Source organism: Medicago sativa, chromosome 6 (assembly GCF_051527215.1).
Source record: "Medicago sativa cultivar Bolivia chromosome 6, Bolivia_mono, whole genome shotgun sequence".
In the NCBI taxonomy this organism is placed as follows: Eukaryota; Viridiplantae; Streptophyta; class Magnoliopsida; order Fabales; family Fabaceae; genus Medicago; species Medicago sativa.
This window is the reverse complement of record NC_140754.1, coordinates 85,152,746-85,165,596: the sequence shown is the minus strand read 5'-3', so window position 1 is coordinate 85,165,596 and position 12,851 is coordinate 85,152,746. Positions and strand designations below refer to the sequence as shown.

Below are 12,851 nucleotides of genomic sequence, written 5' to 3'. Positions count from 1 at the left end.
TTTTTCTATTTTAATAATTAAATTAAAAAACCTATAACAAAAACTCAACAAAATGCAGCTGCAACAGTCATTTTGCACTTGTTGTATCAGAAACACCTACAAGAAGGAGCCGGCGCCGCAGCACTGATTTGAACGCAGCCGGAGTTAATCGTCGACCGCCACAAACGGTGAGAAAGATCTTTTTTTCTTCTTCTTTTCTTTTCGAATTTTCCTTCTCATCAGATGCTGCGCGCGGCAGGAAGCGATTACACCGCGATTTCCGGCCGCATTCACAATATAGGGCAGAATATTTCTGCAATTCCATAAGCTCTAGATATTCGTATTTTTTATATATTTATTTAAATTCTTCAGGAGGTTTGAATTTGAATAGTGAAAAGTTGAAATTCAAATTGGTATGCTGCATTTTATTTATTTAGTTTGTTTCTGAAATCTAAGGCAGTCGAGGTGTTAAATTTAGATTTCTGAGTAATCCTTAGTTCGCGAACACGACACTAACATGTTGACGCTGATAATAATTTAATGAAATGAAACTGATCGAATAAAATGACATGTGTCGGTTTCGTGTTGGCTGACATGTGTAGTGATACATAGATATAGATAGTGGAAGAGATACATATGCAGCAGTATTGAAATAAGTGTATATCAAGGTTTTTCTCGCATCCGAAGCCACTTTTATGAATCATAAACACCATCAAGTTACACAACGCTGACACGTAGACACTGATAATAATTTAATAAAATGCGTGATTGAATAGAATCACATGTGTCAGTGTCGTAACTGACATAACACCGTGTTGACAACAACCACTTCTTTAATTTGAAGTGTTGGTGCTACATAGATATTGACAGTGGAAGAGATACATATGCACTATTGAAGTGTACATATAGATTTTACTTGTGCGTCCGTAGTCTCTTTTATGAGTCATAGACACTGACAGCTTACACAACACTAACATGTAGACATTGGTAATAATTTAATAAACGAAAGTGAGTGAATAGAATGACATGTCAGTTTCGTGTTGGTGTGTCAGTGTCGTAGACCGACACTTTAATTGGAAGTGTTGGTGCTACGCAGCTTTAGATAGTAGAAGAGATCCATAGGCACTATTGAAGTGTACGTCAAGGTTTTACTCACATCCATAGTCACTTTTTTGAGTCATTGACACCGACAACTTACAAACACCTACACGTAGACACTGATAATAGATAGTTTAATAAAATGAAATGTGTCAATGTCGGAGACCGAAATGACAAGTGTCAAACACTAGACACTTCTTTAATCTGAAGTGTTGGTGCTACATAGCTAGATGGAAGAGATACATATGCAGAAAATTGTGTCTGTAGTCGCTTATATTGCGTAAAATTGCGAACCATGTTTCGAATAAGTCATTTCAAGGTTCATAAAAAAATGTTGGTTCTTAGAAAATATGTATGCTGTGTTTTGTTAAACATTTTTTTGTAAGTACAAATGTTAGTAAGTTAGTGATTATGTTAGTTTCGAGAGTTCGAACTTTGAAACTCTTGCTTAAAATCTTCCGGTGTCTCTTAGGTCACCAATTGATCTTCCAGTACATAAAAATGGTTGGTTCTCATAAAATATGTACAAGACATTAGTGACTATGTTTGTTTCAAAAGTTCAAACTCTGGGACTTCCGCGTTTAACTCTTCCAGTTGCTTTTTCAGTTTTACTCACGTCCATAGCCGCTTATATTGCGGAAAATTGTGAAAAATACAGCTGCAATGCGATTATAGTAAAAACTTGACAATGGCTGCAGTTGTGTTTGTGGACCATTTTTTATTTCTGTATACCTTAATCTATACTCATACCAAGTTTTTCTATTTAGTTTGTGTTCTTTCCTGAAGTGATATAAACTTGTATTTCAGAAGAAAGTCATGGCAATGAACCATGTAAGATCTGTTAGAAGCATTCTCAGCAGCACCAATGAGGCAATTGGGGTTGCATATCAGCGAACTTTTGCAACTGGGAAAGCAAAGAAAGGGAAAGGGGGTGCATCTGCTGATGGACCAAAAGAGTCCTCTCTTAGCAAAGAAGTCAAAGCAAGTACCGTTGTAGGTGGCAACATTCTCAAGGAAGGAGCCGATCCAAAAATCCTGCCCGACTCTGAATACCCTGAATGGTTGTGGCATCTGCTTGATAAACGTCCTGCACTAAGTGAGTTGCGTAGGAAGGAGATTCATACACTCCCTTATGAAGATCTTAAACGCTATGTTAAGCTTGATAATCGAGCTAGGATCAAGGAGAATAACTCTCTCAAGGCCAAGAACTGATTCAATTTCAAAAAGAGAACTAGGGGTAGGGATGGTTTAAAGATCAAACAGTTTCTGAGGTATTTCTTTTTCAAGTTTATGTGGTTCTCAGTCTAGTGAGATTCCTTTGAGTAATAGATTTACATTTGTGCAAATTGTTAAATTGAACCAAAACCAAATATTTGCTTCATCTAGCATTTGTGTTTTCCCTGGAATATTTAGTAGATTAACGCCGATTGATTATCTTTGTTTAAGATATGATTAGACTTGTATTTTACTAAACGAAGGAGATTTGATTAGACTTGAATTTACCTGGAATGTTTAGTACTATGTTAGTTAAAGAGGATTCTCATATATAAACAAAGGAAGGAATTTCCTTCCCCTCAAACAAAATGTTGGTCGACTACCAAATGGTAGTTGTACAAATCAATTTGCTTCCATTCAAGAATTACATGTGTTCTTGAATATATGTATAACCTTCCTTACTAGAATTGAATGTCTTTTACATAGGAACAACTTATTTGGAAAAACATCAATATAGAGTTTGTATTTTTATTTTCATTTCTGATAGCAATGCAATGAGATTTGTTATGATTGGGATTGTTCCCACCACATGATTCAAGTTACAAAATGATAGTAATTTATTATAGTTTGAGAAAATCAAAGTGCATTAACTTTGTTCTGCTTCTTGTTCATGGGCTCTAGTTTAATTTGGTGGGGCCTATTGTTCATGATTACTCTTGTAGGGAAATGGGTTTGGTAAACTTTTTAATTTCTAATAACTAAGATAGTACTAGTAATAATATACATATTGACAAAATGTGATAGATCATAATTTAATGATCCCTGACTTCCTGTATTTTTAATGTGATAGATCATAATTTAATGATCCCTGACTCCCTGTATTTTTAATTTTCACTTCACAGTTGGGGTTCAATGATTCAAGGATTAGGAAAATAAAGAAAAGAAACTAATGTATAAGTTTTATATTAAATGGATAATTACATGTTTGCATTGTTTATGTTATAAAAATAAGGTCATATAACTAATATCTCCGTGGCACTTGTTAAGAAAAAAAAAAAAAAAGTAAATTTTGTATTGAAAAAAACATTTTTGTACACTTCTAAGAGGTTGACTACACAAGTTCCAAGATAGTTTTACTATATTTGTCTTCTTAACAGGTGTCCCTAGAGCATTTGTTAACATTTTCCATAAACATATTACATCAACATTTACCTTACTGTCATTAATTTGTTGGGGCCTTCTCTTCAGAATTTGTCTTGTAGGGAAATGAGTCTTGTGAACTTTTAATCGCTTTAGCTAAGTTAGTAGTAAATGCACATATGGTCCCTGACTGTCTGTATCTTTAAAAAAATTCTTCATAGTTGTGTCCAATGATTAGAGGATTAGGAAAATAACGAAAATAATGATTAGAGGATTACCTCTGCTGCACTAACACTTTTGACTGAAGACGTGTTCGGTGTCCGATATTTGTCAACAAACTTTGATACTACACTTTATTACATTCAATTCATATTCCAAATTATTACTGATGTTGACATGTCATTTTCGTGTTTGGTGCTCATACTATGTCAGTATTTTATGGATAATTACGTTGTTTATGTTATAAAATATGACACCAACATTTGCCTTGAACAGTCATTTCAACCTAATGAGAATATTAAGATTGTTGATATTGTTTTTCTTGTATCAACTTATCCATATGCTAGATGGTTAGGTCTATGGAGCATGCACCCATAAAATGTGGCATTGTGCATAATCAAATTCGGATTATGTGCTATTAGGAATCACACATTTAACTCAATCTCATAACCTGAAAAGTTAGATCAAGATTGGAGAATCTACGTTCAGGTTTTTGTAAATTGGACCTAAAATACAAGGTTAGAAGATTAGTTATTGATCTTGACCCAAGAGTTCAAATTGACGATTGCGGTAAATATAGAACCGAAATTTGTGTATAATCTAACTTTGTTCACTGAATGTGATATTGAGAAGCTGTTAGTGATGGCTATGTGCTCCTTTGAGCTCATTTGAAGCTTTATATTCATGATCTCTCATCAAAGCAAGAAAGAGACTAGCAGAGGTGACAAAAGTTGAGAGTGTGATAAAACCAGAAGTGTGAATTGAAGGTAAAAGGTGATGAGGAGATTGATGAATCGTTTGTGCAAAAAGGGTTGTTGGTGTTATTGTTAACACCATGTGTTAATTGATCCAAAAAGATGAGATTTAAGTCTATATGGATTATGGGTTAGTTGATAATGATACGAAGGGAAAGATGAACAAAAGTGAGTGACTAGGTCTGATAAGGCTGAAGAGACTGGGTTTTGGTGTCATGAGAGTCTATGAGAAACAGAAGTTTCTACTGAACCAGACATCATTAATTTGGGTATAAACAGAACAAAAAAAAAGTAGTGTGAATGGTAAAAGTTGTTTCTTTAGGAAGAAAATAGTTTGTTCTATAGGTAAAAGTTTAGATAAGTTGAGTCTAGGGTTAATTAGGACGACTAAACACTGTAAGGCTCAACGAACATTAGCGAATACAGTTATATCGTACTCAACAATGAAGTCTTCACATATGCAAGGAGAAAGAAGTATATTTGATACTTTAGGTGGCAAACTTAGTAACTAGAGCTTTTCATTTTGACAGAAAAAGGGAGAAAAATAGTTATGCTGATATTTTGTTCGGATTCTATAATCCGAACTGCATAGGACGCGCAAGAAACTCATAGGGTGGGGAAAGTAGCAGTCTTTTTAATATCATATGTTTGGTCTTCTTACTGCCACACCTTTCTTTCATCTGTACTTTGGAGTCTTGAAAAGATGCAAGCATTTCATTATTTAACAAAAAAATATGAACAAAATGCATAAGTATCACTTTAAAATGTGTAGTACATAGTATATAGTGAAATATTACAGCACAAATTAGATCAGATTGTAAGATAAGAATATGTAGTTTATTCATATAAAAATATATGCGACAAACATATTTGTCTAAACAAACCAAACTCTAAACAAAACATATACATATCACACAATTTGTTCATGTATTGAAAATACTTCAAGCAGATGGTTGGAACCTAACTTTGTATGGCACATCAGTGAGAGCCACACGCTGGTTCCCATTACTATCCCTAAAGACCCCAACATTCCTGCACATGACCTTGCAGAAATCACATACCGTAGGGCAAAACACAAGCTTATAGTCATCTTCATACTTTTCAATCTTGAACCAATTGTCAACGGTGTCCTTGCCGGGATTTCCAAGAACCCCACCGGTAGTGACAAACCATTGTCCAGATGAGGAATCAAAATCATCAAGCGTCCATATCGTGGACTCTTCACATGCTGTATTAAGGGATGTCTTGATGTTAAGATCAGTGGAAACCCTAATAACACCTTTCTTAGGGTTAACAGGGGTAAACGTTACTCCTTGACCACGAAAACCCTCAACCACTACAACATTGAGTGGACATGTCTCGTTTGGTGATCTTGCTACGAGAACAAAACCACTACCGACAACACAAGGCCCACGACCGTCACATGGGGTTGTCGGGACTGGTCGGATGTAGTAGTCTACTCCAGCCCGAACCTTTTTGCCTTCTGTGTCAACCACTTGCTCAGGTGAAGCGTCAGCTTCTCCGAGCAAGGGTTGGGTGGACAAGGCAAAGAGAAGTGCAAATAATATGTATACTGATTTCATGGTTAACTTTTACTGTTGCTTCAAGTATGTCTTTGTAAATTTGTATTGATGGGAGTTTGTAGGTGTTATAGGACTCAATTTATAGATAATGATGTGATATAAAACTATGGATTCAAATGATTTTATATATTAAAAGAGAAAAATCAAAGTCAACAATCTTTGCCAACTCATAAAGTTTCTTTGTTAAATTATACTACATCCAATTCCCCACGTCTAGTTAGATATGTCAGCATTAATTGATTGTATTGGAAATTATGGTTTGGAAATTCAACAAGCTTGCTGAAATGAAATAATCAAATTGGTTTGCAATTCAGGGACGCCAAATTTGAAGCAGCTTCTGCTTGTTGCATTCAGGTCTTGCTTGGAGGGTGAATGAGGCATTTTGCCAACATGTATGACTTTTTTTCTTCATAAAAATGAAAAACAAATAAATTTTTTTGTGTTGGTGGAAATAGAATTAGAATTTAGTAGTCTAAATCCTTGAGCTTGTTCTAAGTACAATTAAATTGAAACTTTGAAATCGCTTGTTTATAGTGTATTCTAGCTAGATTGAGATCATAGATTCATAGGTATATGGTGAGCTATGTCTTTTGAGGTGGTTTTTAAGATATTTTGGTGGGGTGGGGGGTGTAAATGACAAACTAGCTCATAGATGCACACTCTTTCATGTGGATATTTTGTTTGGTAGAAGGAATGGGAATAGAATTCTGCTCTTTACCCAAATTGTATTGCTCATTCCCACAGTAAATGACAATTATGCCCTTACGTATGTTAACTCACGCTACATGAGTTAACTCGCGTCAGTTATAATGTTAACGCAACTTAAGTTGCGCAACGTTACTTAAGTTAGTTTAACAGCAACACAGAACACAGAACCTCCATTTTCAACTTCTCCAAACACGAAAATTTCTCCAAGTTAGTTGCGCAACGTTACTTAAGTTAGTGTCACTGCCATTCTGTTTTGGTGCCACTGCCAGTCTGTTCTGGTGCGAGCAGTGCACCAGCGTGAGTTAACTCACACTTGAGTTAAAGCTTGCGTGAGTTAAGTCACGCTAGTGTTAATACTAGCGTGAGTTAAGTCACGCTACAGATCCTAGTCATGGGGCATGCTCTGAACCAGTGTTTACACTAGCGTGACTAAAGACACGCTATGTGACTTGAGTCACGTGATATTTTATACTAGCGTAACTTAAGTCACGCTACTTGACTTAAGTTACGTACAGTTTGTACTGGCGCATGTTAAGTTGCGTAGGGGTATATATATATATATTTTACTTTGGGACTGAGCAAAACTGTTTGGGTAAAGAGCAGAATTCATGGGAATAAATTGGACTATTACTTTTTACACCCTGTGAGTTTCTCGCGCGTTCTATTCAAATTTTAAAATCCGAAATGTTTTAATGTGTTTTGGAGGTTTTAATTGAGTGTTTATGTCGTTCGGATTCTATAATCTTAATAGCATAATGCGCGAGAATCTCATAGGATAAAAAAAATGTCAAAATTGTGAACAGTTGAAGGATAATGTTTGTTCGACTTTTCTAAACCAATCAACCAAGCTTATATGTATGTGTTACCCAAATTAAACTTGCTCAATGTGTACATCATAAAATTAAAGGGTTTTGTAACAAGATATTTGAAGTAGTACTATATTTTGATTCTTCAACAAGAGATTTTGTTTTTAAGTCAGGATTATTTAATCTTTAGAAAGAAAGAAAAAAAAGAGTCAGGATTATTTAATAATCTTCTGTTGCTTGTATTCCCCTAATTCATTATATTGAGATTGGCATTGAGTTCCAAGAAGATATGCATGGTTGTGATAGGTGTTTTGTTGACTTTTTAAAAGAACGAACATGAAGTATTACAATGGACGCGTGTCCTGCTAAACGTAGTATATAATAAAGTGATTTTAAAAAGGACACGCGTTTAGCAGCACCTAAAGTTAAATAAATAATAGTAATAATTTAACTTTAGGTGCTGGTTTAGTGATGTAGATTTGAGATACTGAAGTGTGTTTATCTTAAAGTCTTCATTTGAATCCTTCAGATGCAAACAATATATACTTTAGATCACCCCGTACAAAATTGTACTCTGGCTTTAGTTGAGTCCACCACTAGTAGTAGGTGAAATTAGTCTCCCAGATTAGGCGGTTTTTAAGCATGATATTGGGTTAAAACAAAATTTCTTTCTAAATCAACTTATAATATGTAGCCGATCGAGGTTCTAACAAACAAACACAATGTACTCTCGTACGAAGGACATGTTCTTTCTATTTCACATGAATGATTATAAATATAGGATGTGATTAATCTATATTTTTCTTAAACTCGCAGATATAAGTAAAATTAGTTTTTTTTGGCTAGTTGGTTTTGTGAAATTGTTAATAATAGTGCATATATTCAAAAAATATGGTTTTCCTTCAAATAATTAGTATTTGTTTTTGTGTGTGCCTGAATGAATTTGCTTTGGAGTTGCGACCAAACAAGCGTTTGTCCGTTAGGAGATATTCCAATACTTTAGAACAAAAATAAATACATTAAAGTTGCAATATGTTTAGAAAAGTATAGATTGATATTTTTTATTCATTCATATATTCTACATCACTAAACCAGCACCTAAAGTTAAATAAATGAAGACTTTACAGTTGTGGGAGGTTGCAAATTCTCAATAATTTCGATTTTTGCTTTGTCAACCTCGATTCCTCTATTGGACACCACATGGCCAAGGACTATGCCTTCATTTACCATAAAGTGGCACTTTTCCCAGTTTAACACGAGGTTGACCTTTACACACCTCTCCAATACTTTCTCCAAGTTGGCTAGACAGTTTTCAAAACTTGAACCGCACACAGAAAAATCATCCATGAAAACTTCCATAATGTCTTCTAGGAAGTCGGCAAAGATTGCCATCATGCATCTCTGGAAAGTTGCAGGTGCGTTACACAGTCCGAATGGCATTCGCCGGTAGGCAAATGTGCCATATGGGCATGTGAAAGTAGTTTTCTCTTGATCATCCGGGTGAATTGGGATTTGAAAGAATCCCGAATAACCGTCCAGGTAGCAAAAATACGAGTGCCTAGATAAACGCTCAAGCATCTGGTCTATGAACGGGAGAGGAAAATGATCCTTCCTAGTTGCTTTGTTTAGCTTTCTATAATCAATGCACATCCTCCATCCCGTTACTGTGCGCTTGGCTACTGAGTCTCCCTTCTCGTTCTGCACCACAGTCATGCCACCTTTCTTCGGTACCACGTGCACCGGACTAACCCACTTACTATCAGATATAGGATAGATAATCCCAGCATCAAGAAGCTTCATTACTTCTTTCTTTACCACTTCACTCATGTTAGGATTCAATCTCCTCTGATGCTCTCTAGAGGTTTTAGAATCCTCTTCCAGCATAATCCTGTGCATACAAACAGAGGGACTGATTCCCGTGAGATCATTAATTGTGTAACCTATTGCTTTGGGATATCTTCTTAACACATCAAGGAGTTTCTTTGTTTCCTCTTTTCCTAGGTTGGCATTAACTATGACTGGGTGATTCAATTCACTGTCTAAAAACTCATATCTAAGGCTTTGGGGAAGTTCTTTGAGCTCTATCTTTGGTTGCTCTGGTTCAGGCATCGGATCAGGAGTAAGGTCGAGGCATTCTAGAAGTTGAGAAATATCATCCTCGTCTTCCTTTAGTTCCTCTGTCGAAGTCGCAACCATCATCTCAGTTGGTGGAGCTTCTGACGACAGTTCCTTAATGCATTCATCAATTATGTCAACAAAGCAACATGTGTCATTTATGGCAGGGCCTTTCATGAATTTAGACAGTATGAACTCAATCTTTTCTTCACCAACCTCAAAGGTAAGCTTTCCTCTCTTTACATCAATAATAGCACCGGCAGTGGCTAGAAAGGGTCTTCCTAGGAGGATTGGGGTGTGAGAGTCTTCACTTATGTCCATGACAACAAAATCAGTGGGAATGTATAACTGACCGATTCTTAAAGGAACATCTTCCAGTATTCCGACTGGGTATTTTATGGAACGGTCAGCTAATTGTAAGGACATTTTGGTTGGTTTCAACTCTCCTAGATTTAGCCTCTTACAGATAGACAAAGGTATCAGACTCACGCTAGCACCTAAATCACACAGAGCTTTATCGATGATATGGTTACCGATCACGCAAGGAATTGAAAAACTCCCTGGATCTTTTAGCTTTGGCGGCATCTTATTTTGAATGATGGCGCTGCACTCCTCAGTAAGTGCTACGGTACCATCGTCATCGATCTTCCTCTTGTTGGTCAGTATCTCCTTTAGGAATTTAGCATACGAAGGCATTTGAGTTATCGCCTCCGAGAAAGGAATACTGAGATGAAGCGTCTTTAGAAGCTCTACGAACTTCTTAAATTGACCTTCCGTTTTAGACTTGGCGAGTCTTTGAGGGTAAGGGATTTGAGGTTTGTATGGAGGAGGGGGTACATAAGGTTTTTCTTTTTCACTCTCCACTACCTCCTTAGGCTTTGATGTTTGCCCATGGTCAACGAGTTCATTCTCATTGTTTTTGGCAGAGTCAATACCTTTTCCTACGTCTCGGTCTCTAAATCTCACAGCAACGGGATCTTCTAACTCTGTTCCGCTTCGAAGCGTTATAGCGTTAGCGTGTCCCTTGGGGTTCGGTTGTGGTTGGCCTGGGAATGTTCCGGCTGGGGCAGCAGTAGCTGCCTGCTGTTGGGCCACTTGGGAAATCTGCGTTTCTAGCATTTTGTTATGGGTGGCCATAGCATCAACTTTGTTTGCCAACTGCTTAATCAATTCATTTGTATGAATGTTTTGATTCATGAACTCTTTGTTTTGCTGAGTCTGAGCCAAGACGAAGTTTTCCATCATAAGTTCTAGGTTTGACTTTTTAGGAACAACGGGAGCAACATGGGCTCCTCTTTGGCCTTGAAAACTAGGGGGATTTGCAGGTGCAGGACTGGGCGCAAAGGTAGGATTGTTATTAGGGTGGTTTCTCAATCCAGGGTTGTACGTGTTAGAGTATCGGTTACCTTGCGCATAGTTTGCCTGATCGGTTCCAGCTAGCAATTGACATTCGGCAGCGATGTGTCCAAGAACTCCACAAATTTCGCAATTTGGAGTCACAGCAGCAGCAGTAGCTGGTGCAGCGAGGGACAAGTTGTCAAGCTTATGGTACAACGCATCCACTCTAGCATTCATGTGGTCAAGGTTGCTAACTTCATACATTCCTGCTTTGGGTTGTGTTTTCTCCACTTGAGCGCGTTCGCTCCCCCACTGGTAATGGTTTTGCGCCATGTCTTCGATAAGAGCATAGGCGTCATTAAACGGTTTGTTCATGAGAGCACCTCCCGCAGCAGCATCAAGGGTCATTCTTGTGTTATACAATAGACCATTGTAGAAGGTATGAATTATGAGCCACTTCTCTAGTCCATGGTGTGGGCAAGCTCTCATTAATTCCTTGTATCTCTCCCATGCTTCGAAAAGCGACTCACCGTCTGTCTGCCTAAAGCAGGTGATTTGGTTCCTGAGTTGCGCCGTTTTGCTCGGCGGAAAGTATCTAGCTAGGAACGCCTTTTTAAGCTCATTCCATGTTCTAATGGAATTGGACGGTAGGGATTGTAGCCACGCTCTGGCTCGGTCCCTTAGGGAGAATGGGAATAGGCGCAAACGAATGGCTTCAGGGTCGACGCCATTTGCCTTTAACGTATCTGCGAACTGCACAAAGACAGAAAGGTGCAAGTTCGGATCCTCCGTCGGGTTTCCGGAGAATTGGTTCTGCTGCACTATTTGCAGCAGAGAAGGTTTGAGTTCGAAATTGTTCGCCGCAATCGCAGGACGAACAATGCTAGTATGAGGCTCCTCATCAGAGGGCACAGCGAATTCCTTAAGTGGCCGATTATCGTTAGCGTCGCCCATTTCTGTTTGAGTTTCAGACTCTAAAGGTGTTTCAAGTTGTAAACGGCGTCTTACTCGGAAGTAACGCTCGATTTCGTCTATGGGTCTTATAAGATTATCGGCACTTTTGGTTCTTCGCATACAATTTTTTTTTTTTTTCTAAATAAAAAAAATAAAATGCCTTAGTCTATACGGTGTGACAACGGAGTTACGATATTGTCAAAATTGGTCCCCGGCAACGGCGCCAAAAACTTGATAGGTCCGCAAGTGCACGGAAATATCGGTTTTAGTATAAAAGATGTCGAATCCCACAGAGACCAATGTCAAGTACCGTTATCTATTGTCACGTTGTTTATCTAAGGCGATGCTAATAAATTTGGTTGCAAAATTGGGAAAATAACTTGTTTTTAATTACTTTTAAAGACAAGAGACCGGAATATAATTCGTGTCGACCGTTGATGCTTGCTAAATTGTATTTTATTATTGTAACAGGACAATATTTTCGCGCGTAAAAAGAATTAAATTAAAGGGGTCGTCAGCTTTCGCGTTTACGACACCGAATTTTGACTTTGTAATCTATTCGACCGCTTTCGCGTGTACGCCTTACAACGTGAAAAATAATCAATTTACGCGCGAAAAGTTATTTTTAGTAGAAATGTAATTTAAAGGCTCCGTTGGCTTTCGCACATCCGGAACCGTATTTTAAACTCATAGACGCCAGCTTTCGCGTGTACGACCATAAGTTTAAAATAGCCTTTTTGAAAATTAGAAATTTCTAAATTAATTAAAGAAAACGCTTTCGCTGTATTTCAAAATCAATTCCTAAAAATTCTACGGTCAGATACAGGTTTCACTCTTTCGATATGAAACCGGTATCACTTTATTTCAACTTTCGCTGTAAATATTAATCATTAAAAATCAGAATTTTCAGACTTAAAAATAATTCCTGTTACAATTACTAA

General features: G+C 37.2%; 2 protein-coding genes, 1 non-coding gene and 1 pseudogene across 5 annotated transcripts; 2 read left to right on the top strand and 2 right to left on the bottom strand.

Moving 5' to 3' along the window:
* On the top strand, window positions 1–6,525 carry LOC146917624 (uncharacterized). 2 transcript variants are annotated; one of them, XR_015015791.1, is made up of 3 exons: window positions 1–167; window positions 1,885–2,348; window positions 6,304–6,525. XR_015015791.1 is itself a non-coding variant. In XM_085719456.1 (2 exons), the coding sequence occupies exon 2, from the start codon at window positions 1,894–1,896 to the stop codon at window positions 2,287–2,289; it is 396 nt and encodes a 131-aa protein (XP_085575582.1). In that variant the 5' UTR covers window positions 1–167; window positions 1,885–1,893; the 3' UTR covers window positions 2,290–6,042. The 2 variants fall into 2 exon arrangements, 1 of the variants encoding a protein (XP_085575582.1); XM_085719456.1 differs by lacking the exon at window positions 6,304–6,525 and having other exon boundaries at window positions 1,885–6,042.
* LOC146917625 (kunitz trypsin inhibitor 5 pseudogene) lies at window positions 5,222–6,039 on the bottom strand (annotated as a pseudogene). The gene has a single exon (XR_015015790.1). The product of XR_015015790.1 is annotated as a kunitz trypsin inhibitor 5 pseudogene (transcript).
* A 2,082-nt stretch (window positions 6,526–8,607) lies between the features above and the next one.
* LOC146917622 (uncharacterized) lies at window positions 8,608–12,030 on the bottom strand. The gene has a single exon (XM_085721901.1). The coding sequence runs from the start codon at window positions 12,028–12,030 to the stop codon at window positions 8,608–8,610; it is 3,423 nt and encodes a 1,140-aa protein (XP_085578027.1).
* LOC146917623 (small nucleolar RNA R71) lies at window positions 11,420–11,526 on the top strand. The gene has a single exon (XR_015017130.1). It is a non-coding gene; the product is annotated as a small nucleolar RNA R71 (small nucleolar RNA).
* Window positions 12,031–12,851: the final 821 nt, after the last annotated feature.

Coding starts and splice junctions, on each gene's coding strand:
- LOC146917624 (XM_085719456.1), top strand. CDS start 1,894: ATGGCAATGAACCATGTAAGATCTGTTAGAAGCATTCTCAGCAGCACC.
- LOC146917622 (XM_085721901.1), bottom strand. CDS start 12,030: ATGCGAAGAACCAAAAGTGCCGATAATCTTATAAGACCCATAGACGAA.